Raw genomic sequence first — 27,995 nt, 5'->3', positions numbered from 1 at the left:
TGAAGAACGACTCGCACTTCTTCTCGCCCTTTCCCCTCTGCCCCGCGTACTGCTTCCGGTGTGCTCGTGCTGCTCTCCGCGTGTGGCTCTCCCACAGCAGCGGCCACGGGTGCGGCTGCAGCGGGCGAGGGGCTGCGGGGGCCAGAGCGGCTGCGGCCGGAGGAGGTAAGGCCGCTGCGGACACAGCTCCCGCCCTGCCGGGTCCAGCCGGCTCACTTACCGGCCGTGGAAGGCGTCTGTGTTGCTTAGCGAGGGCTGTGGTGGAGCGTGCTTTGATGAGCTTTAATTTTATTTTGTGCTTTCACATTGAAGTGACTTTAATATGGACAGCATAATGTTTCAGTGCGGATTTCTCCAGAATTCACCACAGGCAGCAATAGCGTGTGAGTCGTGACCTAATAAATAAGTTGCCGTTTACTGATTGAAACATAGTGAAGTTAAAACAAATATGTATTAAACTTACAAAGATGTATCAAAATGTCTTAACCTTTAAAAATGGTATCGAGAAAGTAAAAAAAAAAAGCTGAGTGAGGTTTCTTAGCATTTCATGCACGACTTTTTCTGATAACCAAAGCTGGGAAGTAGTTTCAGCTTGTTGACTGAATATACTAAAGATCTGTTCAGGAAACTTATGGTTAAAACAGTTTTATGAATATCTATGTAGTACAGTTAAATGCCTTATAAAAATAATGCTTTAGTCTAGCAGAACTGGGCAGCAGTAAAAAAGTGATAGGGGTGCACATGCTTACATGGACCATTGCAACACCAGTATAGTCAAATGTATTTCAGCATGAGTTTCAACCTTGCCCTATGAGGAGAGGCTGAGGGAGCTGGGGTTGCTTAGCCTAGAGAGGAGGAGGCTCAGGGGAGACCTTATTGCTCTCTACAACTACCTGAAGGGAGGATGTAGTCAGGTGGGGGTTGGTCTCTTCTCCCAGGTATCCAGCACCAGAGCAAGAGGACACAGTCTCAAGCTACACCAGGGGAGGTTTAGACTGGATGTTAGGAAGAAATTCTTCATAGAGAGATTGCCCATTGGAATGGGCTGCCCAGGGAGGTGGTAGAGTCATCATCACTGGAGGTGTTTAGGAGGAGATTTGATGGGGTGCTTGGTGCCGTGGTTTAGTTGATTAGATGATGTTGGATGATGGGTTGGATGCAATGATCTGGAAGGTCTCTTCCAACGTGGTCTGGTCTGTTCTATTCTATTCTATTCTATTCTATTCTATTCTATTCTATTCTATTCTATTCTATTCTATTCTATTCTATTCTATTCTATTCTAGCACTGGCTGACTGTAAATTAGCCACCTGAATTCCTTCTCGGTTTGGACATAGTTTGCTCTTTCATCTCCTCAGTAGGAACAAACATAATTGCTACATGTTTAATCTCTGTTTTGTCATTTGTTCACCAGAAGTGGAAGCATGGCATCTGTGGAAGAAAACTTTCCTCGAGGGGGTGTCCAGAAAAAACCCACAGAGGGAAAAACACCCAACCTGAAGTTAGAGCGGGACAATTTGTTTGATGTAGGTTCTTCATGTGTTCTGAATTAACTCTTCTTAGAGCTTTTCCCTTGTCAAAATATGACCTGCAATTGTTTCTATCCCTTACTTCTATAGAAGAGAAAGAGATAACTGCTGGTATCCACATTTATTTCTGTTCTCTTAAGGATTCATGGTGTCAGATACATGTTGAACCTCATGACAGAAAAAGTCCAGTGAAAATTACTGTTTGGGCTTTAGTTTTTAAAATTCCCACAAGCATCTTATCCCAAGGTGCTTATGTAGTGAAGCTGATGTTAGTGGATACAGAGTGAACTTGATGTTTCTTTTTGTTTTGGTAGAGTGTGGTGCAGAGCACTTGTGCCATTCTTTTTTATTGCCGAGATTGAAAGATTTATAAACAATCCTCTCCAGCCCTAAATAAATATTTTTGAAGACTTGCACATAGACATAGAGCAGTTAGCAAGGTTGTTCTCTTTTTTTCTCCAACCATAGTATATTCTTCTAATTTTGTTCCTGGCAGCAGAGTTCTGCCATAGTGCAAATTTCACCTCTAGCCACTTTTATTTTTTTCCTCTCTTGATTTGCTTTAGGTTCACCATGAAGAGCAATCCCAGAAAAGAAAAAGGAGCCAAAGGGATCAAGGAAGCCAGAAAAAGTTCAAGGCAGACAAAACAGCCACTGCTAAAGGCAGTATTTTGAATATTGAACCACTCACAGTTGAGGTTTGTGGATAAATGTTTGATTTAATGTGTAGCTCTCTTCAGGGCTACATAAAAATGGCACGTTCTTCCTCACCAAACCTGTAAAATACATCAGTGATTTGGGACAAAAGCATGTTTACCACACCGTTGTTACTGACTTGCCCAAATACCCACCCTGTGCTGTTCTTCCTGCTTTCCCAGGCGATCTGTGAAGGGATGCTGTTCCTTGGTTGTATAAAAGAGGTCAGTGACTATGAGCTAGTCATCAGCTTGCCCAATGGACTATCAGGATTTGTGCCAGTCACACAGATCAGTGATGCCTACAGCAAAATGCTGAGCAAGGAGGTGGCCCAAGGAGAGCTCCTGGAGGTGAGGCCTTGGACTGTGGCTGTGATTTGTGCATGAAAGCTCGGGAGAGTGTTAATAATACCTCAGAACACACCCTGAGGTCTTATTGAGAAGCCTGGTGTTTGTGCCTTGCAGATGAGTTACCTGCAACGCCTTAGCCTTGGCTATATAATCTTTGTAGACAGCCTGTTGAACACAAAGAGATTTGTGTTGCCTCTGCTGGTGAACCTGAATGTTGATGCCTGGCTCTAGGTAATGATGTTAGAAGTTAGAGAAGTAGTTGGAAAATGATGCAATGGTGCAAGTGTTTCTTGTGCATGGGCAGTACTGTGGTCCTTCCAGTTCAGTTTTGCTTTGCTGTGTAGTCCTGCTGTGGGCTGATCTTAGTTTGGACCTGGCTTTTCCAAGCAACTTTTGCAATCTGTTGATAAAGCTGATTGCTAGAAAGAAAGAAGGAGGATAAAGTAATTTGTTACCTTGTCTCTCTGGTGTCATCTCTTCATAGTTTTTTTCAAGGTGGGATCTGCCAGGTGCACCAGCCTTTCAGTGGTTGCATTTTCCTCTGCTAAAGAGGGTGATGAGGCTAAGGTCGCTGCTGTCTCTCTAGGTATTTCCTCAGCTGCAACCTCCTGAACTGGGCTACGCAGTGTTCCTTTTTAAACAAAGCCTCCTGGTTTTGCTGACATCACATAGGGTCATCGCTGCCTCTGTATTGAGATCTTTGTGCTTGTGGCAATTCCTGCCTTTATTGTAGTGTCAACAGGGCAGGGGTTGATTTCAAGAGGTGCTTCTTGCTAACATCACATGGGGTCACCATTGCCTCTGTATTGAGATCTTTGTGCTTGTGGCAATTCCTGCCTTTATTGTAGTGTCAACAGGAGAGTGTTGATTTCAAAAGCTACTTCCATAACAAATTCTGTGCTTCTTATATTACTTAATGATGTAAAATTTGTATGTTTTTTTTCTTGATCATCTTGCTGGGCAGGACTTGAATTCGCTGTTAGACATGTATTCTCCAGGGATGCTGGTCAGGTGTGTGGTGACCACTGTAGAGAAAAGTGCTGACGGACGCCGGAGTATTAAGTTATCAATCAACCCCAAGATGGTCAATAAGGGTCTGAACGCTTCAGCGCTAGCACAAGGCATGGTATGTATTCCAGGTCTGTCACAGCCTCTTTAGGCTTTGGAGATGCTTCTTGCACAGCACATTGAGGAGCATTTCAGTTTGTCCTTGCATGGTATCAGAGCAGAACACGGGAGCTTCTCCCACCGTGGAAGAGACTGAGAGGAGAGGGCAGTACTGGGTCTTGGCTGTTGGTTGCCACTCATGAAATCCATTCACTTGATTCTGTTTCAATACGGACAAGTTATTTAATTACTTCTTTCTGGGTAGGTTTGTTGGTTATTTGTACAGAGCATAACATTTAGCATGCATTGCAGCGGTGCTCAGTTGTTTGTGTTTCCAGCTGTATGATTGTAGATGTGTCTTTGTGGCTAGAGCACCTGGTATTTTTTTCCCATGATTTGTGAGCTCTATACATGCACAGTTGAGTAAAGGCAGAGTTGAGATGTCACTGCCAGATCAGCTGTGCAATAAGAAATAATGTAATGTTCTTCCTGCTGCCCTGGCAAACTCAGTTCTCTGTCCTTATGAAACAAGCGAGTGGGGTGTGAAATCAGATGATCCAGCTGTTTTGTCATGTTATTGAATTGCAGTGCTTCCCTCCCAACAGCTGCTCTCTGGCTTTGTGGCTAGTGTGGAAGACCATGGCTACCTCATTGATATTGGAGTCAGTGGGACTCATGCTTTCCTGCCTCGTCAGAAAGCCCAAAACTACATCAAAGCAGTCAAGAAAGGTAAGTGCAGGAGGAGTTGCTGGGGTTAAACTGGAGGTGTGGAATGACAGGGATTAAAGCTTGTCCTATCTCTGGTATAAGTGCAGCTCAGTGAAACTGTATCAAGGTGGAGACTTTGAGTTACTGAAAACAGCAGTTCTGTGGCTGGTCTGCAAGAAGCCATTAGGTTTCAGCCTGTTTTCTGATGGACTATGTTCCAAGCCCATCCATCCTGCTGGCAGTACGACCGCTTAGATTGAGAGGAGTTCTAACTTCTTAAACCAGAGTGGCCTCTGAAAAAAATTCAGAAAGAGTGGAAGGGAATCCCAGAGTGTTCCTGTTGGAGGTTTTATGTTGTGGCTTGTCTTTGTAGGGCCTGATCTGAAAATAGGCCAGAACCTGAACTGTGTGATTGTGGAAGTAAAGAATGAGGGAAGGGTGGTCCGTCTGTCCATTGATCGGTCAGAGGTTGCTGCATCCCTTGCAACAGAGAGACAGAACTGGACGCTCTCTAATTTATTGCCAGGGCTGGTGGTGAAAGCTCGAGTGCAGAAGGTAAGCTTTGGTTTGCCTTTGTTTTTTCATTGTTTTGGGGGTTTTTGAGTCTTGCTGAAGTAGAGATAGATGTTTATGCCATGGAAAATTTTGTACTTGGGCTCAATTAATGTACAACAGCAAGCATTATTATCTGCTAGGCACTTCCTCCATTCATCTAAGAGCTGGTCTATGTCCTGGTTGTGGTGCTATGACTATAAAGGTATGAAGCTGGTGATAAAGCTTGAAGCAGAATGGAAACCATTTTATGTTTCTTTGGGTTTTACTTGAGTAAAGTATTCAACCAGTTAGCAGTAGTCTTCAGAGGACACACAGGATTATCAAAAAATGAAGGATTGTTTTTAAAAAGCAATGTAGAAAGGAGATTTTAAGTGGTTTCCCTGTCTCTTGTGATGTGCTTGTGTTTAGTACTGACAGTGTCTTTTTGTGAAATATATGAGCTGGTTTCTGTTTGAGCTGCATGACAATTGCATCTTTTCCTTCCCCTTCTTAGGTGGCCCCATTTGGGGTCAAAATGACCTTTCTATCGTCTTTCACTGGCATCGTGGATTTCATGCACATGGACCCCGAGAAATCCACAAACTACTCTCCAGATCAAGTGGTAAGAAGTGCGAAGGGTGACTGGAGTTGATGTGTTGCTTAGAACATCTCTTTGGTTCTCCAACATTTCTGTGGAATAGTCTCTTAAATCTTATTGATGATAGCTGTCTTTTTTTGCCTTTTATTTGAGTTATTATCATGGCTGCTTTAGAGCTGTAGAGCAAAATTGGTCTTGGGGGAATGGAAAACTTATTTGAGAAACTTGAGAGAGCCTTGCAAGTGATATTAAAATGACTTGTGCAGTCATGTTCCCCTCACTGCATTAGTAACAAACTACTCTGTAAACAAGAGACAAAAGCAAAAATCCCTCTTCTGTGAAGCTGTTAGAATGGAAGTGATGTCTTAGTGATAATACTTGAAAGTGGTTGTACGTGGGCAGAGAATTTGGCTACTAAGCTTACTACATAAAGACATGAGCAATGTGTCTTTCTCAACTGTTATTTACAAACTCATGTTCAACAAATACTCTGTCTTCTCCCAGATGAAAGCTTGCATCCTCTCTGTCCACCCCACATCCAAGGTGGTGCACCTTACTCTACGGCATGCCTTCCTCCACCCTGGGGGATCCCCAAACCAGCTCTCCGGTGATCGCATGGGGGCCGTGGTGGAGGAGGCAACAGTGAAAGCTTTCTACAAGCAGTTTGGTGCCGTCTTTGAGCTTGATGATGGTACTCTTGCATTTGCACGGGTAAGTACCAAGGTGGTGAGGCAAGTCTTCCATATCTGTCTTAGTCTCCAGGGGAAGGAAGCTAGGAGGTCTTATGTTCATAGAATCATAGAATGATCTGGGTTGGAAGGGACCACTGAAGGTCATCTAGTGTGGCAATGCCAGCGACGAGCAGTGGGAGCAATCTGGCAGTGCAGGCCTAGAGCCTGGCATGGTGGCAGGCCATGCTCAGCATAAATGCAGAGTCAGCTAGCAGTGTAGCAAAACAGTGCTGTGCCTGCAGCATGTAACTAAAACAAGACACTGGTAGCTATAAACATGGACAGTTATCTTGGGACAACAGGACATGCACCTGCATCAACAACCTCGTTGTGTCATTAGTAGTCGGACCAATAATCTGTAATAGTGCAATGTGTGGTCACTCATAGGGAACCAATGGAGCTATGCCAACAAGGCACTCCGAGTTTATATGAGTTGTAGCAGTTGCCTTGCTACACACTTCTGCCTTTCCTGTCTCCTGTTCTTCTACACTTTACAGTGCTATACTTGCACTACAGGCCTGCTCCATAGGCCTGCACCTCAGGCCTGCACCATCGGCCTGCAACACTGGAACAATAAAGGAACAATACTCGATCATATTGGTCAGCCATATTGATTCCTATCTCCGTCGTCTACAATCTAGTCCAACCCTTTCTGCAGAGTTCCACCTTTATGCTCTTCGTGAGACAAATACACCAAAAAGAAGACAATGTGGTGGATGTTTTCCAAATAATACCTCCCTTTTTGGGGGCTGGAATATGGAAGAGGTGTTGTGGAAACACTGGTGAAACTGCTGCACGGAGACAGTATGTTAGAGGAACAGTGTGTCAGATGCTACCACTTCAACCTGAGGTGCTTCCATTTGCCAAAAACTAAATTGTAATTTTTTTGTTTGTTCTCCTAGTTGAAACATCTTTCAAAAAACAGAAAATCCTTTAAACCTGGGGCATTTAAACCAGGATGCAAACATAAATGTCGGATCATTGACTACAGCCTGATGGATGAGATGTGTATTGTGTCTCTGAAGTAGTAAGTTTCACAGATTCATCCAAAATAATGAAGGAATAGAAGGGTGTGATTGAGTGTGGAAAATACTGTGGGAACTTGCTTTGTGAGACTAGAACTTGCCATTTGAGGTGTTTTTTGGCTTGTGTATCTTGTCTTGGGTCAGGTTGTCTGGGTATGTTGCCTATTCTCCCCCCACTATAGGGAATCAGGACCCCATCTATATATATAGTTGGTGAGTGGAGGCACAGCAAGGCTAAATTAAGTTATTTCTGCTGAGACAATGTCAGAATACTCTGGCTGAACAGGAAATTGAACCTTGATCTTGGAAGTCTCAGCCCATTTTGTTTCTCCCTTTCATGTGCCTCTTTCATGGAGCCCTTTGAGGCTGTCACCTGAGATAGAGCCTGGTGAGCGTCCCTGAACTCTGTGTCCAGAGAACTGTTTTGGGAAATGGGTCAGTTGGAGTAAACCACAGAACTCTGGGGTTGTAGAGTGCTAAGGTTCATATGGGTTAATTATATGTGGGACAAGTCAAAGAGGGGACTATCTCCTCTTAGCCTGGATTTCCTTCATGTTGACTGATTGGTCATCTCTTACTGTGTCTCCAGTCAGATTATTGAAGCACGGATTGTGCAATACCAAGATATCCACACAGGGGATGTGGTGCAGGTGAGCTTCTGAAAGACCTGTTCAGTATTGTGTGGCTCTTATATGTACAACAATGATCTGGCTGGTATGCCTTTCCTCTGCCTGATATGTATGTTCAACGTGTCATGCAAACTAGGGAGGTGAAAATGAGGGGGGGGGAAGAAAAGTCTTATTGCAGGACTCAGTTAATGCAATGTGACACTTTCCCCATTTTATTCAAGTTTTTAGACATGATGCTGCCAATCAGATTTTAGCCACAGTCAGTCATTTATTTGTGGCCATGAATACACTTTTAGAAAGGTTTGATTGGAAGAAAACAAAACCTTGCCTTACACTCAAGTAAAAGTTCTTGTGTGGAACATCACAATCAGCTGATGGGCAGAAAATGCACAGTTGTTGTTATTCTTACATCTGACTCCTGACTGTATTGGATACATCTCTGGAAACAATTTAGTTTGCCAGAGTCAATAGAGATTTTGCAGAAGTAGCTTATTCTTAAGGAAAAGAGGCTGTTAAGCCACCTTATAAAATGTGTAAAAATTAATGGGTCAGATTGGTTGAACGGGGTGTGGGTTGGACTAAGATTGTATTTTTTGGAGGGTGGTTAGATTTGGTGGTGATTGGTGATGCAGTGTCTTGGCTGAGTTTACTGATCCTGTACTGATCCTTTTCCCCATTTTGTGTTTTAGGGCAGAGTGGTTGCTCTGAAACCTGTTGGGGTGCATGTGAAAGTGGCTGAGGGGATTAAAGGGCTTGTGCCATCCATGCATCTTGCTGATGTGATCCTGAAGCAGCCTGAGAAGAAATACAGCATAGGGGATGAAGTCAAGTGTCGGGTGAGAGCTGCCAGACAAGGTCTTCAGCTGCTTTGCATTCTATTTATTCTAAGTAATTAGCAGCTGGATTGGTCAGGCAATGGCAGGCATGCCTTTTGAAACCTCTTTTACTCCATTCTTACAGGTCCTAGAGTGCAATCCTGCAGGAAAGAGGCTGATCCTTACTCTAAAGAAAAGTCTTATCCAATCAAACCTTCCAGTTCTCTCCAGTTATGAAGATGCAAACCCAGGTCTGATCACACACGGCTTTGTGGTGTGTGCAAGGGAATTTGGCTGCGTTGTGAAGTTCTACAATGATGTCAAAGGTCTGGTTCCCAAGAATGAGCTGAGCTCAGAACCCATATCTTGTCCAGATAAAGTCTTTTATGAAGGCCAGGTAATGAATGTATCAATGTCATACCTTGTGTTTGAATGCGTAAGAGAAATCTGCAGTTGAGTTGACCCCAACATGGGTTTTCCCTTGGATGAACTAGCTACACCAAGTGATGCTTGTGTCCTTTCACTTTAAGAAATAGGTGTGCTCCATTTAAACAGACTAGGCTGTGACAGGAGCAGCTCTTTTTTTGAGTGTTTCACAGACCCTTGTTCTAGGCTTTCCCTGTTCTGGTGTGCAGGAGGCACCATAGTATTTGATACAGGGGCTACACTTGGCTGAGTTACTGAGATCTTAGTAGAAGTTTGGGGTTCTAGGCTGCAGTTTCTTCTTAGGAAGTTAAAACCCCTAGCTACAGAATTGGAAGAAAGGGATTTTCTGCCTCTGCATTATTCCATTTTTCTTGTTTGTTTCAAATCCTGCACATCTTAAACCAGGCACTCTGGGAACCATTCTGTTTATCAAGTTTGTGGTCTTTGTTGTGGGCAAGCTTATAGGGATCTCAGTTGTATTTATTAATTTTTTTTTCTTCTGCTTTGGTTTTAATCCTGCTGTTTTGTTGGCTAGCTAGTGAGGGTAATTTTCTAGTCAGGATTTCTGACTGCAAATCCAGAGATCTGAGTTTTATTCTCAACTCTTCTACAGACCTGCTACATAGTTTTAGCAGTCATTTAATGGTTATGTACTTCTATTTTCTATCTGTGTGATCAGGACATTTGTTTCTGGTTGAACCTATAAAGGATAGCAGGCCGCTGACTATTAATTTATGTGTGAGAGAAAAGTAGTGTGTGCATTTCCCTGTCTCTTTTTCAGGGTGGTAGCACACTGAGGATGAGGGGCAGCTGAATTAAGCTTTCTTTTTTTTTTTTTTCTCATCTCTGCAGGTTGTTAAAGTAACAGTCTTAAAATGTGAGCCCCAGGAGGAAAGACTCTTGCTGTCCTTCAGGTTATCAGGCAAGCCTTCCACAGAGGGAGAAAAGGAGCGTACTCCAAAGAACAAACAGGAAGTGAAATACCAAATAGGAGAGGTAATGAATTCGGTGACTGCTCCCTTTTTTTCACCATTTTCAAATGATTTGGTATCACTTTGAACAATTTTGCTTCAAGAAAAGCTGTTGGTGGTCAGGAGCTAGCATTAAATGTGCTTTTGTTTTATTGTGTGATCGGCCTCCTGGGTCAAAAGCAGGATCTCCCTTGTCAGAGGACAGGGTAAAGGAGTCCCAGGACAGCCCTTCTAGAGGTACCAATTAGAATAGAATAGAATAGAATAGACCAGGTTGGAAGAGACCTTCAAGATCATTGTGTCCAACCCATCAACCAATCCAGCCCACCAAAACAACTAAACCATGGCACCAAGCACCCCATCAAGTCTCCTCCTGAACACCTCCAGTGATGATGACTCCACTGCCTCCTTGGGCAGCCCATTCCACTCTCTCTGTATAGAACTTCTTCCTAACATCCAACCTAAACCTCCCCTGGCGCAGCCTAAGACTGTGTCCTCTTGTTCTGGTACTGGCTGCCTGTTCCTAGATTGTTCTTTTTTTGGATGCTGCTAATGTTCTTGGTCCACAAGCAGTTTGTCTTTTTCCAGGGGAAAAAAAATGCTTCAGAGAAATGCTTTGAAATGCTTCATGATTGTCTTTGGAATGAAAGTTTGGAATGAAAGTTTTTAGCACCCTGCAGATACTGCTAATAAAGGAACAGGGCAGTTCTAATCTTGCTTATTTTTGTCACCCTTCAGATGAAAGGTCCCAACCAAGAGAATGTTTCTAGCTCTTAATTTCTCTGGGAGCTTTTTGGTTTACTGTTGACATTGGCACACTTTTTAGGCTTAGCCCTCTCAGTGTTAGATTTTCTTTTATATAGCTGGGAGGCAATGACAGAGACCCTGCAGCACAGAATTTGGTGCCTTGTGCATCAAAAGGAATGAATTCAAAGATGCTTGGAGTTTTATATCACTGTATTTGTTCTCTTTTTCAGATGGTTGATGTGAAAGTCTTGAAGAAGAAAGATAATGGGCTAGATGTTTCCATCTTAGAAGATGAAGGCAATGCAGTAGCCTGGATTCCCACAGCACACCTCTCTGACTTCATTGGTACTTGTAAGCTGCTGTGGCATTGTCTTCAAGAGGGAGATGTCCTGCCCAGAGTTATGTGCTTAAGTGACAACGGAGAGCGTATCGTATCCTTTGCCACCTGAACCAGCAAAGCAGGGGAGGGGAGGAGATACCTGTCAGGAAACCAAAGTATCTGCACCAAACAGAAACTAGACTAATGTGTTGAAGTGAAAGTGCCCATCAAGCTGGTGATGCTTTAACAAATCATTGTAACTTGCATGCGTTACAAGTGAGGTTCATCTGCTGCTAGAATCCCATCAGAACCTGGACTTGATCTTCCCAAGCAGCTCCTGGGCTGTTAGTCATAGCATAACCTTAGCAAATGTTTTTCGGGGTTTATGCCAAAAATCAAGCCTGAAATACTAGAAATTTGATGTTTCCTCCAGTGTGAAACTTATGCATCTTTAATTCTGAGCAGCTTAAGAGACATTGGTTGCTGTATTTTAATGGAGAGAGATCAGGACACAAATTGGAATTACAGGACTTGATCTCCTACACTGTCTAACCTGCACAAAGTGCTCTAGCCCAAATAGTAGCAACAAGAGATTTGATTGGCATCAGGCTCCTTTCATTCGTCTTGTATTGTTCTTAACTGGTTATTCAGATCTTGAGCAGAAAGGCTGCAGTGATTTCTGCATTACAGGAGGAGCAAGTTGTGAGAAGTTTCTCTGAAATCCAGCCTGGGATGCTGTTGACTGGTTATGTGAGGAATGTGATGCCCTTTGGAGTGTTCGTGGAGTTCCCTTGTGGTGTGACAGGGCTGGCACCCAAAGTGGTAGGCAATGCATTCATTTCAGTAGACATCCTGTGTAAGGAGGAATGCTTGAAACATGGCTTTTAGCAAAGGTACAAGACTGTGAATCCTGAATTTACACAGCTTCCTTCAGCAGGGCAAAAACTACTTCTGGGTTTTTACCTTAATTCACTTCCAAAATGAAGCAAAGGACTTCATTCAAGTGATCTTAAGCTTCAGCAATGACTTCATGTGCCTTCAGAAATTCATTTTAATTGATGGCTTTTCATTAGTCTTCATTTCTCTTAGGTGTTTTCCTTAAGTCTTATCTCAAATCTTTCATTTAATCAGTACTGCAGGTGGTTGATAGCAATTGCATTCAGTAATCCTTACTCCTTTGTTTCCTTTGAACAGAGCATGAGTGACAAGTTTGTGACAGACACCAAGGACCACTTTGTGGTGGGACAGACTGTGATGGCAAAGGTGATGAGCATTGATGAAGAGAAGCAGCGCATGCTCCTCAATCTGAAGGTGTCAGAGTGCAGCTCAGGGAATGCTGCTGCAGAGAGCTTTGCCCTGCTGAATCAGTATTTCAAGGAGATGAAAGAAATCAGAAACTTGCTGAAAAAAAGAGGTAAAAGATTGCACATGTTCTGCTAAAGGGGGTAATATTGCCAAAGAAAAGAGTGGCTCCAGAGGAACAAAAAGGGGAAACCATTTTCTTTCAAGTGAAAGAAAGGGTAGTTTAAGCAGAGACTTAGATTCCAAGAGGAGCTTATTAGAAGGAAGATCTGTGTGTAGTGTTTTAACATTGCCAAGAAGGCTTTTCAGAACTACAACTGGAACAAGCCAAAGAACTGCTCTTATCATTGAAGTCTTCTAGACCTCTTACATTGTCTCTGTGTTGAAGCTTAGAGAATTCATAATAAGGGCATAAACAGATGAACACTGAGGTCTGTATACCAAAAGAGGAAGGGAGATGCAATGATACAAAAGGATAGATTCCTCAAAGGGCCTGTGAAGGTGAAAATAGGAGAGGTGAGGGTGAGAATGGATGTTCTGTGGACCAAATCCTTTCTGCAGCCTCGGAGAAACTTTTTTATTATGAATATTTGCAATTGCTTTGTGAACTAATCTAAAAGTTTATCGGCTGAGATGTGGCGGTAGTCTGCAAACCTATTTTCACTGATCAGTAAACAGACGTTAAACTCTGAAGAGCTTATGGATATAAGGAATATTAGGCCAAGCTGTGGAACCTTTTTAATGTGCCAACAGGGGGGGTAGGCATCTGCTTCTTTCTGTTGCTTTTCTAACTGGAAGAATGACTCAAAGTCCGGGGGAAGTTTATTTCTGTGTGCCTGAGTGACTTGCTACAAAGCACCAGTGAAACAGAACAGGCTGCCCAATGGCCAGACCTGAATTTCCTCAAATGCCTGAAAAGGGATTGATGATAAGCAATGTGGGAGGCCCTCACTGCCCGCATTTGTTGGTAACTCATAGCTGATGAGGAATTACCATTTCTACCTTCATCTTTTTAACTGTGACAATGAAGGACACTTAGCATTCATTTTCACTGGCAGATGAGAATTGCTCCTACTATTCTTACGGTACAGGAATCTGCCTCTGTGCATGCTGTGATTGTCAGTTTGGTTTTTTGGTTGATATCTGTGCATGGAATGCCTGATTTTTACAGTGGGATTTTTCAACCACTCTGAGCCTTAGCCAGGATCTGCTTAACTAGAAAGTACAAGTACAATTATGATGGCTCTCAAGTGCTTGTGATAACCCAAATTTAGTGCTCCCATGAGGATGAGTTTATACAAATAGATCTGCCTAGTCATATTGTAGGCTTGCTGAATGAGTCCTCCAGCATAGGTATTCTCACATGCTGTTTCCTAGTGATTTTAGTATTAATCTGTTTTGCTTTCACCCTTTTCTCTGTGCAGTACTGCCTACCAATGTTTCTAGAAGACTGGCAAATACTCTCTCCAAAGTTTTCAGATCCTCAATATCATGTGTTTCTACTTTGATTAACTCTCAGAATTTACTTTGTATTTCTACAGATTCAGGAGCCTAAACTTTGTTTTCTGTTGTGATATAAAGGCTTGTTTGAGTGCTCTTGAGCAAACTTAAAGGCTGTCTTTTTTTTGGAAAGAAACAACATAGTTAAAATTAACTTCACACTTTTTCTTCCCTTATTTAGGGGAGCTGAGCATGGCCCGAGGCCTTTGTGAGTTGGTGCCTGGGAAAGAGCTGCAGCTGGTTGTGCAAGATGTGAAAGAGGATGGCTCAGCACTGTTCAGTGGCAGCTGTGTCACAGGCTGGACTGTAACGGCCACTGGCTATCATCTGGGAGGTGAGGGCCTTTGCTTGCTCTGGTTTTTCACTGTCCTGCAATAAATTCTGCCAGTGAGGATGTGACATAAGAGGGATCTGAATGGAGTGGGAATGGGCTTGAAAAGTAGTTTAGTTTCCTAATGTGTTGCCCTGCAACTTGCACGATTCAGAATATATAGTTTAAAACTAACCATGCCTCTGCTACCCTACCTCTAGATGGGACCTAATCCCACCTCATATCTTGGGCATCTTGTTAAGGTCTAGCTTATGCTCCAAGGCTCTTAGCTGAAGGATACTATATATAGAGAAAGTTATTAATACAAAACTCCGTCTTTCCCCCTTTTTTTTTCTTCTTACTTTAGAAATATGTTCCTTAGAGTGTGTTCTATTTGAAATTGCTGTTAATTTTTTATTCAGATCATCGTGCCTTTAAAGCAGGACTGTGATTCAGGAGAGTCTCTTTGTCTCCTGAGCAGGCAGACTGATGATGGTTTTGTGCAAATGTGTTAGTATAATATTTTTTCAACCCCGTATTACCTTGAATTTTTGCTTAGTCAGCTTTGTCTGCGTTATTTAGGAGATGCATCTTCATAAAATCAATTCAGTTCATCCATGAAAGCATCAGGTGTTTTCCAAATGGAAAAAGCCAAACCCTTCTGTTTTCTTTCTCCTTGCTATTACTATTGAAGGAATATGTTCTTTTCTTAAAGAGGCTTATTACACATTTGGTACCAAGTTGACTTTGTTACTTTATTCTTATTTGTAGACAAAAAAGTGGTTCCTGGTGAGAAAGCCAAGGCATTGGTTCTCCATGTGGATGCCCTCACATCTAAGGTGTATGTTTCTCTTCGGGAAGAGCTGTTAAAGAAAAGAGCCAAGCAAGTATGTGTTTGGTTTTTGGTTTTGTATGTTGCTGTTTGTCTAGCAAACCAGATCATTACTGAATTCTGAGGGGGGTGGGTTGGCTATTTCTGCTCTAAGAACTGTGGGAGGTAGAGTGGAGGGAACCAGAATCTCAGCAGGAGAACTCACTATCTCCATTCCTGTTTAGCGGCTCGCAGAGAACTCTCAGCACTCTGCCGTCGTGCAGCACGTAGCGGAGCAGTTTGCAATTGTGTCGTTGTTGGAAACAGGCCACCTGGCGGCCATCCCCATAGCATCTCACTTCAATGACACCTTCCGCTTTGACTCGGAAAAACTGAAGGTGGGACAGACAATCTCTGTAGCCTTAAAAGTAACAAAGGTGAACGACCACGGAATCTTGCTGGCAGTGCAAGGCCCAGCAAAGAAGAATGTTTATGTAAGGGTCCGGAAGGAGTCTGAGCCAGCAGCAGAAGAGATGATTGCTGTTGTGAAACACTCGCTTTCCCTGGGGGATATTGTTACTGGTACTGTTAAATCTGTCAAAGCAACCCATGTCACAGTTGCTATTGATGACAAGCTGATGGGTTCAATCCATGCATCCCGGATTCTGGACGAAGTGCCCATAGGCTCTTTTCCAACATATACTCTGAAAGCTGGACAGAAGGTGACTGCTCGCATCATTGGAGGCAGAGAGGTGAATACTCACAGGTGGGAAAACATGCTCATATTATTTCTTGGGGAATGCAAGGGGTGAAACAGTTACTCAACTCAGATTATCTAGGCTGTTGCCTCTGTCAACAGATGCTGTTACAGCTACTCCTGCTGGAGTAGTTGAGGCCTGAGGAAATTTGCTATTACTTTTTATCCTAGATCCAGGTTTCAGTAAATTAGTTCCTTGCCTGTGTCACTGTATTTATAATTGAGTACAGATTACAAGAAAAAAAGATTTCTAAAGTTTTAAGTTCTAGTAGAAGCCTTGAATACAGGCAAGATTTGGCCACAGGGGCTAAATTTGTCATTTTGGTTACCTAAAGTGCCACTGAAATGACCCTAGAAGGAACTGGACCTGAAAAGCTTTGGTAGGTTTAGACGGCTTACTCGTCTTTTTTTGCCAATGCAAAGTGATTAATGGGTGGGTAACTGGGGTATGGGGAGATCTCAAGAAAATAATCCTTTTCCTGTCCTTTAGATACCTGCCCATCACCCACCCACACTTCAAAGAGTCCATTCCAGAGCTCAGCATTCGACCAAGGTGAGCATTGGCCTCTGCTGTTTCACAGACCTTGTGTCTTTGTAGATTCCCTCCCTTGTTTCTTCCATTTGTGAAGGAGCTGGCCATGAGCAAGGACCTTCACATCTATGCAGTGTGCCAAGGCCTCTTGCTTTATCTATCACACCAACTTGTGGCTGGGAGCTATGTTAAACCTCACAGTGCTCTCTTCATACATGATTTCTTTTGAATGCCATTTTGGCTTCAGCTTCTGCCAGTCTGGATTCTGGTGTGTCTGTTCATGTCAGAAGGATTTTCTTAAGCCCAGAGAAGTATTAATTCCCTGCAGAAGGATGCAGGTGGGGAGAGGATGAGCATTGCAAAGGCATTGCTGTAGTAGTACTGGCTCACCATAATCTCCTGGGTTTCTAACTCCTATCTTCTTCATTAGGACCAAAGCTGTCTTACTGATCTCCTCTTTGTTTGCAAACAGTGAAATGGCAGGGAAAGTCACAGCAATGCTGAACCTTAAAGAAGACAATACGCTCAAGAAACTTGGACTGTACAATGTTGGAGACACAGTCACCTGTTTTGTGAAAAAGGTGAGACCAGAGTCTTCCAAAGAAATGTGCTGGGTGAGACAGCAAGTGGGGATGACCTCACAGGCTTTTGCTCAGACCTAAACACTGACACTACTGTGGCTTTCATTAACTGTGAGAGTGGCCCATGCGAAGCGCAGTGTCTTACAGGGAGAGTAAGAGAGGCAAATCACATTTTCTAGACTTGGCAGAGTTGAGCTGACTCATCCTTTTTGACATGCCTGTTGCCAGCAGATGCTTGTCACCCAGCACTCTAGCAAAATGGCCTTAGAGAAGTTGCATATGCCAACATGCACAAAGTATGCTCAGTGTGCTTGCTGTGAACCACAGCAGTATTATGGTGCAAGACTGAGGGCCAGAGTAGTTCTTTCTGTCCTTAAAAATTAGCTAATCCACCAGGGAAGGATGTTTTCCCCCAAGATCGCATGCTGTATCTCTGGTTATTTGGTGTCTTCTCAGTATAATGTCCTCAAAAATTGGCTGGAGGTAGAAGTTGCCCCTGACATTCGAGCAAGAGTTCCTCGTCTGCTGCTGTCTCTGAACACCAAGGTAAGAGAGCATTACAGAATTAAATCTTTTCCTATGCACATGGCTGCAGGTAATGACTGCAGACACTTGTGATATGCATATAAGTCCTAATCCAATGTTCTGCCTTTTAGACATTGGCATTCCTCTATGGCAAGCAAGTACTATGCCTGTAGCTAGTTTGGCTCAGGATAGCAGAGCTATTGGAGCAGTGCTGAGCTACCAGTCAAGTGTGCACAACAAAGATGTGTGTAGAAAATGTAAAGCTTCATGGGAGAGACACCAGTGAGATTTCTGCAAAGCTCCTTTATTAGTAATGAGTGGAAATGGATGTCTTTTCTTTCAGGTCTTAAAACATCCAGAAAAGAGCTTCAAAAATGGCCAGGCAATATCAGCTACAGTGACTGGAACAGATGTCACTGAAAGGAACCTCTGCTTGTCACTCACAGGTATAGTGGAGCCTTAACAGCAGAAGCCTATTGTATATAATGCTTTAATCAGAGGTGGCCTTGCACTGACCACTTTGGTGAGGATATTACACTCGGAGCCAAGCAGTACCTCCCTGTAGGACAGAAGTAGCCCCTGGGACGCTGCCCCAGATGTAGCAGCAGGCAAGGCAAAGAGAGGTCAGACCTTCAGACTCAAGAATTATTTTGCTAGTTTCTCAGCCTGAAGCCCCTCTTTGAGTCCTTATAAACCTGCCTTCTAATCTCAGACATGAGATGCTGAATTTGTCAGTTATTCTGAATTGTGAACTGTGCAACTTAGGGCTCTTTATCTGGGCTACCAGGGTATATATTGCTGTGAACTGAAAGAGCAGATAGACTGCACCTTACCAAAAGTTGGTGGTTTGGTGTGTGACTGGACAACTAAAATTGGCTTAACTGACTCATTACCCCTGTTACTTTTGTTGTGTGGGTTTTTTAGTATTATGAAGCCTTCTGTCTCCTTCACTTTTTTCAGGAATTCAGTCACTGGAGCAGGGCACTATCACTGTAGGTATGGTAACAAAGATGACTCCACACATTGGTTTAACCATTATGCTGCCAGGTGGGAAAACTGGCAAAGTCAGCATCTTCCACCTGAATGATACATACAAGGAGAATCCTCTGGGTGACTTCAAAGTTGGCAACATTGTCAGGTCAGTAATTCTCTTTCCTCTTCCTTCAAGTGCAAAGTTTAGAAATAGCCCCCTTGGTAATAGGCCATAAGATAATGCCAGACTTGTAAGGGTGAGTCTGAAGCTAAGAAAAAAATGCTGATTTATCACAGTATCACAGTACATTAGAGGTTGGAAGGGACCTCAAGAGATCATCAAGTCCAACCCCCCTGCCAAAGCAGGATCACTTAGGGTAGTCGGCACAGCAATGCATCCAGGTGGGTTTTGAAAGTCTTATGACCTCATATGCATTTGGGTGAGTTTTATGTTCCACATGTGAAGAAGCCCCTTTTAAGTTGACTACTAGAGCTGTGTTTTGAGAGTAGCTGCTCTCTTTGGGATTGAGGGAAGCCATTTAACTCAGCTCAGCTCTGAATCTGTGGGCCCATGTGCATTTGTAATGCACAAGTAATTGCATTTTCCTACTTCACAGACTTTGTGGGAATGTTGGAGAGCACAAAAGGCCAAGTGATTCAGCTGTAACAATCTTTTAAGTCTTTTGTGCTAGCCACAGAGACTGGCTAAGGCAAGAGGATGCATTTCAAAAATCTCTTTAGATGATTTCACAAACTCTTTGTGACATGCTGGTTTGTGTTAGCAAGTGCTCCAGGGGACAGAGTGGTTTGTTTCCTTGAGAACTTCATCCCGCTAGTGAAAATATCTGTCTTGTATCTGTGACTTTTTTTAGCAGGTAAAACAAGCTTTCTGCTTTCTCCCCTTATTCTGTCATGCAGGTGTTACATCCTGTCCAATGAGAACAGCAAAATCCAGTTATCTCTGCGGCAGTCCCGGTAGGTGTCATCCCTCCAGTCTGTTGATCTCCTACTGTGGAAGAAAAGGATATTGAAATAAAGTAACTCTTAGCTTGGGTGGATCAGTGTTAAAAGGACAAGGACTGTGGTTTGTTTGTTTAAAGGGATGAGAGTTGTTTGTGCTTGAGAAAGATTTTTCAAGTGTGAAGATGTGGAGGTGTCTTGATAATGTAGAGCTGATCAAGTGGGTTTAGATTTAATTTCTGTTTTTAGACCTGACAATGTTTTTGTTTATTTGGAAAGAAAGGGCAAGTTCCACTATTTAATTTGCAATGCAGTCACAATGAAAACACATTACTCTTCAATGTTCATTTGAACTGTGTTGATTAAATAGCAGACTTAATCCTAAATGTTTCTTGAAATGGAACCCTTTGCTTTGTCTTCTTAATTCACTTCTGTGAATTGAAGTGTCTTAGAAATCATAGAATCAATAAGGTTGGAAAAGACCTCAAAGATCATCAAGTCCAACCTGTCACCCAGCACCTGATGACTACTAAACCATGCCCTCAAGCACCACGTCCAGTCCCTTTTGAACACCTCCAGGGATGGTGACTCCACCACCTCCCTGGGCAGCCCATTCCAATGGCCAACAACTCTTTCTGTGAAGAACTTTCTCCTCACCTCAAGCCTAAACTTCCCCTGGTGCAGTTTGAGACTGTGTCCGCTTGTTCTGGTGCTGGTTGCCTGGGAGAAGAGACCAACCCCCGCCTGGCTACAACCTCCCTTCAGGTAGCTGTAGACAGCAATGAGGTCTCCTCTGAGCCTCCTCTTCTCCAGGCTAAACAATCCCAGCTCCCTTAGCGGGGATAAAAACCCAAGCCAATTCTGTGCAGACTTCCAGACAACGTTCTGTTCTTCTCACTTTCATAGTGTCAGAGGAAGCCAGGCTGATCTATTTTGTCTGGCTTTGTTTACAGCAGTGTGTCTATTTCCTAATGCTGTGTGTAGCTTGGTGAGATGCAGGTAGTCCATTAGTACATTTGGATAAACCAAAGGGTGTTTCTGATCTGGTACATGTTCAGAAAGTGCTGGCTACTGTTAATACTGATTATTTTATTTTCTTTTTAATATATATCCAGAGCAGAATGTGGATTATTCAGTCGAGTGCTTTAACTTCTGACCTCTCTTTCCTTTTAGGCTAAAGCCAAAGAGCAACAGCAAAGTGGAGGATGTTGAAATAACATGTATTAAGGATGTTAAAAAAGGGCGGCTAGTGAGAGGCTACGTCAAATCAGTTGCTCCATCAGGTGTATTGTTTGCGTGAGTAGCATAAGAAACTTATCCTGGGAAATGAGAGGTTTTGGAAAACTTACTGTGAACCTACAAACCTGGAATCTTCTTTGAGGAGGGTGGTTTCTGGTGTAATGTGATGTCACAAAACGAATTCCATCCTGGGAGTCAACATGTCATTGCTGCTTTCTTGAGCCTGTGAAAATAAACCAGTGAAAATTTGTGTAATGCTATGTAGAACTAGTTGTGCCACAAATAGAGTCACTCCACTCTGGGTTTTTTTGTTTTCTCTTCCTCTACTATGGAATACTCATTTTTGGTTTTCCTCCTCAGCTTGTCCACTTCTGTTCTGGGCCGAATCTTGTTCCAGAATGTTTCCCCTTACTTTGTACAGAAACACTCCTTATATGAAAAGTACCTGCCTGAAGGGAAGCTGCTCACTGCCAAGGTGCTTGGGTAGGTCCAACGTTATTTAAAAGGGACTGTGATTTAACAGAAAGGACATTGTGGAGGAGGAGAGGATGGAAAGAGGGAGGATAAAAGCTGAGAAGATTTGAAAGAAGGTCACATCCTTGCAGTCACTGTAAATGCTCTGACCTTTTGTCCTCTTCTTTCCTGCTACTCTTGGCAATGCACCACAGTGTAACTGGAAAACATGTTGAGCTCTCTCTCTTGCCTGAGGACACTGGGATGCCAAATGTCTTGCCTGAATCCCTGGGTCTACCACAGTACGGTGCAGAGGAAGAGAACACAGAGACAGATGGTAGGGAGAAGACAGAAAAGCTTACAGTGAAGGTAAAACGGAGAAGAGGAAACTCTGACAGTGAGCAGGTATGGATGGGATTGCAAGGGACATGCTAAAGGTCTTGATTGGCCCAAATACTGAAGGGACTAGGAAGATCTATGGGAATCAGGCTGAGGAATTATGCAGTTATTGAAATTATCTCCAATAAATTGTACTGGAGATAGTAAAGATCAGAAACTGTTCCACTTGGGTAGGAGTTAATTGAATTAGCCACCTAGTGGTGTTGTCTGTGTTGCCCATCCTGTTGGTCTTCACACCCTATATAGGTGAGCAGGGGATTATTCCCTGCTGTCTGTGTTATGTGAGAGGACAGAAGAGGGTGTCAGGGCAGCACCCCTCTCTCTCAGACTCTTTACTTCGTAAACAGAACTGACTTTAAGATTCATCTCAGTTGTTCCCCTTCACCATCCACTCATTTTCCCTTACTGCAGGAGGCAAAGCCAAAAAGAAGGAAGATCTGCCCAGCAGATGAAAATGACAGTGGAATTGAGGTATATTACCGAGAGGAGGAGGATGATGACCAGGAGAAAGTGGCAGCTAAAAGGAAATCTAAGGTGAGAAGTTTGGGGGAGAACCTGAACTTTAAATGACTTACCAGCCCTATTGAGAAGTGTCAGTTCTGGCTTGGATGACAGTGTCACTGCTGCAGATAGGAGTGACACAGACTGCTCGTTGTGATACCTGAAAATGGCTTCAGATGATTTAAGTTTAAATTACAGCAAAGGTGACTGGAGTTTACTGTTTTTGGTAGTGGGCTGTTAGCAAGTGTGGCAAGTCAATAGTACTGGCCAGAGAGAATCCACAAGCAAACAGCAGTAGTCTGATCTAAGTGTAAAAACTTCAAATGAAAACCCAGAGCATTCCTTGTTTCCTCCAACCAGATGAAGAAACCTCGTGAACCTCCCAGGTTACAGGTTTCCATGGGCTTCACCTGGGATGAGGACATAAATGCAATGGATGTACCTATGCTGAATCAGAAGGAACAGAGCTCTGAGAGTGAGGAGGAGGAGGACCCTCAGTCAAAGGTACTGTATACTGGTGTTGCTTGCACGGGAGACACCACGTGGTGGCTCTAACATGATGTATGTGACTGTCTGCCTCATAGCAAAGCCTTTTAACCCAAGGGAGCACCTCTGACCACTAATATGGAAGTACTTTGAGCGCTGATCTTAGCAGCAGATACCTCTGAAGCAGAGGGGAAAAAAAAGCCTTATTTTAGCATGGCTGCATGAAAACAAGGCTTTTTATGTCATCTTGCTAAAAATAAATAATTTAGGGTCAAACAAACATTTTCATCAGAAATAAGCTCATGAAGTGCTTTTGTACTCACTCGTGAGTGTTTCCTCTGTCCCTCAAAATTCACCTCTGTAGTGGTCTGGCATGGCTGATACTTTAGAGGACACAGTCTCAAGCTGTGCTGGGGGAGGAAGAAGTTCTTCATAGAAAGAGTGATTGGCCATTGGAATGGGCTGCCCAGGGAGGTGGTGGAGTCACCATCACTGGAGGTGTTTAGAAAGAGACTGGATGGGGTGCTTGGTGCCATGGTTTAGTTGAATAGATAATGTTGGATGATAGGTTGGACTCGATCTCATAGGTTCAGTTCTGTTCTATTCTATTCTATTCTATTCTATTCTATTCTATTCTATTCTATTCTATTCTATTCTATTCTATTCTATTCTATTCTTTGTTGCCTAAGGAATAGCTGCCTTGTGCAAAGAACTATGGCACTGTCAGTTCCCAAAAGAGACCTGAGTCACTCTGGTGATGCAATAACATACTCAAGTCTTGCACAGTTTCTCCCCATGTATCCTGGATTTTTAGAGTGAAAAGGGGTGGTGAGCATTGGCTGGGATGGTAAAAATAGAAGCATGATAGGGAGGGGCAAAGTGTGAATCCTGCAGTTGGGGTGCAAAACAAGTAAAGTATTTTGTCCCTCAATATATTACATGAACAAAAAGATTTCATGTACTGCTGCTCTTGGAAGTGTGAACTGTTTGTGAAGATGTGGGAGGTCTGTGTATTGTTTTCCTTTTTTCTTAAGCAATTGACTTAATCTCTTTCTGTGAAAGCCATCTAGCCTTGGACACAGTAAAGTCTGATAGTGCTTTAACTGGGCCTGTATATTCCCACATGACATGCTAGCTTTTCCCCAGTCCTCCTTTTTTGCTCTTTCAGGTGAAGAAACAAACAAAGAAGGAGAAGGAGCTAGAGAAGCAGAAGAAGGAAAAGGAGCTCTGCAAATTGGAGGCAGCTCTAATGGACCCCAGTCGACAGCCCCAGTCAGCAGATGACTTTGACCGCCTGGTGCTGAGCAGTCCCAACAGCTCCATCCTCTGGCTACAGTACATGGCTTTCCACCTCCAGGCTACTGAGATTGAGAAGGCCAGAGCTGTGGCAGAGAGAGCACTTAAGACAATCTGCTTTAGGTAATAAGCTCTGCCTTTCTTTGTCCCAAAGAATAAATCATGATGAGGTAGTTGTGGTGGGAGAATGCTACCAATTGGGAGAGATGCAGCATGTGTGTGTTTGTATATAGTGGCAGGATCTGTTTCAGTGAGCTTGAAAGGATTAAATGGTAACATTGTCAGCTGGCCCTTTGAAGGTCTGACCTGAGTCACCACAATTGGCCTGCAGCAGACTTCTTGTTGCTCATGAGCACATAAATACCTTGAGGTATCCTTGAGCACACAGACATACTTTGAGCAAGAGGAAGGGTTTGGAAGAGCATAATGCTGTCAGTGATGTTGTCCTTAAATCAAAACATGAAACAAACGGTGAAGCTCTTGTGGTTTTCCCGTAGGGCTGCTCCCTTGTGTATTACATCATCTTTCTATACAGCCTGATTAAGTATATTGTACTTTCTTGAATCATCCTTGTGGTTCTTAATTGCAAACAACAGTGGTCAGAAGTTGGTGTGCAGTACACTCCCTTCCTTTGTCCCAGAGGCAGGCTACAAGTCAGTAAACCTTTGTAGAGTGGTTTGCAAAAAGCTTATGAAGACTGGTAAAAGGCTAAATATTCTCCTTCACATCTGCTTCAAGGGAAGAACAGGAGAAGCTCAATGTCTGGGTAGCACTGCTGAACTTGGAGAACATGTATGGTACTGAGGAGACACTGATGAAAGTCTTTGAGAGAGCTGTTCAATACAATGAACCTCTGAAAGTCTTCCAGCATCTGTGTGACATCTATGCCAGTTCTGAGAAGAACAAGGTAAGACAGAGCAAGCAGGTCCTGGGCACGTATCCCATTCAGTCATGACATAAACTACCAGTTGTGGCTGTATAAGCTTCTGAGTGTCACGTGTTAGGCTTGTCCTGTTCCTAATGGGGATTAATAGTTATGATTGACAAGGGACAAGGAACTCTTGATAATTGCTTTTCTGTCTCAAGGGTTTAGAGATGTGTGGGTCAAAAGTAAGCCTTTTAAAGCTTCATTATGAATCTGAGCTAACCCAATTCTGCCCTTCCAGAAAGCAGAAGAATTGTACCACACAATGCTGAAGCGGTTCCGTCAGGAGAAATCAGTGTGGCTGAAATATGCCTCTTTCCTCCTGAAGCAAGGCCAAACTGAGGCTACACACAGGCTTTTGGAGCGTGCTCTCAAGGCTTTGCCCACCAAAGAACGTAAGCATTCTTTTCCCTGTGCTTTATGTGCTTCATATGTTGACTGGCCCCTAATGTCTCTGCCTGTGGCAATGTTGGTAATAAGTGAGAAGTGCCATGAGTTGGTGCTGGACTTACTCCCCTTGAGGGCGGAATTTCAACTTGAATATCAATGCTAAATCCTTCTGTAATAGAATTTGCTGTGATGGGCAAAAGCAAAGCACCCAAAGCAAAGATGACTTTAAGTCTTACAATCCTAGGAAAGTTGCATTGGCCTAGTCCTAGGTTTATGGGGCTGCTGGTGGATCCAGCAAGATGCATTTTGATTGTAGGAATACTTCTGCAGAGAGCTGAAATGGAAAGTGAACTGTGGCCATTCTTTCTCCCACTCTGATCCCACCTTGGTCCAGAACCACTTTGCAATCGAACCTATTGTCTCTGGGGGCAGATGGTGCTGTCTCTGTGCCTGCCTCTGTTCCATGTAATCATCACTCATTCTTGGTAATAGGGAAGAAAACTGCTGTGATACTCTAACATGTCATTACTTGTTCCAGATGTGGATGTCATTTCAAGGTTTGCACAGCTGGAGTTCCGTTTTGGGGACTCAGAACACGCCAAGGCCCTCTTTGAGAACACCCTCAGCAGCTATCCCAAGCGGACAGACATCTGGTCCATCTACATGGACATCATGATCAAACACGGCAGCCAGAAGGAAATACGGTGAGTTGCTCTGCAGCCTGCAGAGTATGCTGCTTGGAACACCCTGAGAGGTACCCTGCAGCATCAGCTCATACAGGGCTTCCCAGTGCAAAGCAAAAGAGAATTTTTGTCATCTAGAGAAGGAAAATTGGGGTGTGTGGGAGTCTTGATCTTTGTCAGGACTGAGGACACTTTAAGGAGATTGACCCATAGGACAGCGGGGAACTTCTTAGTAAGTAGGGGCCTGACAAAACTAGAGGACGTGCACTGATAGTCATCTGTCCCCCTGGAGGGATTACCTTGTATCTGAAGGGTGAGGTCAAGCCCTTGTGTATCTTACAACAAAAGTGGAGAAACTTTTCTTATTTCTGTTTTCTTTTCTGAGAGTTGACAAAAGAAGGTCCAGCTTCACACACTACAGATCCAGCCACATGTACTTAATGAATGCAGGGTCAAATACAGTGTCTGGATCTTAACCTAATCAGTGGCCTTCATGTTATCAAGCAAATAGAAGGCTTCTACTTGGAGATTTTGGCCAATCATCAAGAATCTTTCTTCAAGCACCAGCACTTTGCAGTGGTTTGCATGGCTTCCCCTGAATTTCTACTCTTTGTTCAAAGGCATAATAGAGGGCTTGTACTGAGTTCTTTTACCAACATAGCAGCCTAAATCACTTTGGTGTTTTGCAGGGACATCTTTGAGAGGGTCATACACTTAAGCTTGGCACCAAAGAAGATGAAATTCTTCTTTAAACGCTACCTGGATTATGAGAAGAAATTTGGTACAACAGAAAGTGTCCTGGCTGTGAAAAGAGCAGCACTTGAGTATGTGGAAACCAAGAGTTCCCTTGTTGACACCTAATTACAGCACAAGTAAAAATAGAGAGTCAGCTGTCCATGCAGTGTGAGAACTGAGAAGTGTGGAGTTCTGCCATGAGTGTCCATGGACAGTGAGTTTCTGGAGAGTATTGGTCTATGACCAAACTAAACTGGAAAGAACAAGCAATCAAAGGAAAAGATTTGATCAATATTTGCAGCTTTGTCCAGATGTTACAAATTATCCTGGTCTGATGACTTTGAAGAGATGTTTTAAAATACAGACTGTTTTATAATAAACACAGACTTCAGCCATGTCTGTTCTGCTTTCCTGGGGAAATGGTGCAGCTATGACCCATTACTAAGTACAGCGATGTCTTATGCATTGGTTTATCTGTTTGCAGGATGGTAGAGAAGATTCTTGCCTTCCAGCTGAATTAACAGGTTGAAAGATTTCTCAATTGCCCGTGTGCTCCTAGGAACTGGCAAAGCAACACAGAATTGTAGCACAGTTGAGGTTGGAAGGGAGCTCTGTCTCAAAGCAGGGGTCAGTTAGACTAGGTTATTCAGCTCCACATCCATCCAGGTTTGATTTTGATTTCTCCAAGGATTCTACAACTTCTCTTTGCAACCTGTTCCAGTATTTGAACACATTTACAGCAGCAGGGAAAAATAAATTCTTTTTTCACAAAGAAGTGTTTTCTTGCATTTGAATGGAATTTCTTGTGCTTCAGTTTGTGCCCATTTGCTCTTGTTCTTTCACTGGGCACCCGTAAGAAAAGTCTGGATCCAAAGAAGTCAGTGAAGTCAAAGAAAAAAAAAGTGGTTCTTTTCTATGCTGAAGAAAAGTCATCCTAGTCTAACCTTCTGCTTGGAGAAATCCAGTTACCTTGGGTGCTTAGGTAGGCTCCATCGCTACTGTTGGTGCCTTATGCTGCATATTCTTGTAACTCTCCAATAAGCTGTGGATGTGGTCATTCATGTGTTCTACAGATGAAGAACTGAAGGCAAGGGTGCAGACATGTGAGTGGGTGGCCATATTTGAAACACCAAACTTGAGGCTTACTCTTTGTAAGGACTTGGACCTCAAAACCAGAGCTCTGCAGAACCCAGCTCTTCTGCTGAAGGATTCAACATTTAATTCGTTCTCAAGTCTGTTGGATCCAGAAGCAAATCATTTCACTTCTTGCTCCCAGGGACAGCAGGGCACTGTACTCTGGATTTTGCTTAGTGCACTTCTAGTGGAGCTGTGTGCTTGCAACATCCAGTAGCAGCTGCTGTATTTCTTTGAGGACACAGCTGCACCAATGGTGGCTTTTTCTTTTGGATTAGCTTGTTACATAATAGAATACATAAATAAGCATTGTAATAAAG

General features: G+C 43.2%; 1 protein-coding gene across 1 annotated transcript; it reads left to right on the top strand.

Annotated features, from left to right (window-relative positions):
- Positions 1 to 74: 74 nt before the first annotated feature.
- On the top strand, positions 75 to 27,976 carry PDCD11 (programmed cell death 11). The gene is made up of 36 exons (XM_068139459.1): positions 75 to 165; positions 1,414 to 1,525; positions 2,095 to 2,226; positions 2,407 to 2,574; positions 3,539 to 3,700; positions 4,287 to 4,410; positions 4,763 to 4,944; positions 5,438 to 5,545; positions 6,026 to 6,232; positions 7,155 to 7,279; positions 7,867 to 7,927; positions 8,596 to 8,742; positions 8,867 to 9,118; positions 10,000 to 10,143; positions 11,096 to 11,296; positions 11,836 to 12,006; positions 12,379 to 12,598; positions 14,168 to 14,320; positions 15,068 to 15,183; positions 15,353 to 15,873; positions 16,355 to 16,417; positions 16,869 to 16,977; positions 17,434 to 17,523; positions 17,846 to 17,948; positions 18,463 to 18,640; positions 19,393 to 19,449; positions 20,608 to 20,730; positions 21,034 to 21,156; positions 21,342 to 21,531; positions 21,937 to 22,059; positions 22,387 to 22,530; positions 23,681 to 23,931; positions 24,547 to 24,715; positions 24,975 to 25,128; positions 25,662 to 25,827; positions 26,496 to 27,976. The coding sequence occupies exons 2-36, from the start codon at positions 1,424 to 1,426 to the stop codon at positions 26,665 to 26,667; spliced, it is 5,511 nt and encodes a 1,836-aa protein (XP_067995560.1). The 5' UTR covers positions 75 to 165; positions 1,414 to 1,423; the 3' UTR covers positions 26,668 to 27,976.
- Positions 27,977 to 27,995: the final 19 nt, after the last annotated feature.

The sequence above is a fragment of the Melanerpes formicivorus genome, unplaced genomic scaffold (assembly GCF_026170545.1).
Source record: "Melanerpes formicivorus ecotype bairdi unplaced genomic scaffold, bMelFor1.0.p_v2 SCAF_6, whole genome shotgun sequence".
Classification (NCBI taxonomy): Eukaryota; Metazoa; Chordata; class Aves; order Piciformes; family Picidae; genus Melanerpes; species Melanerpes formicivorus.
Note: the sequence above shows the minus strand (reverse complement) of the source record. Positions and strands in the feature narration are given on the sequence as shown.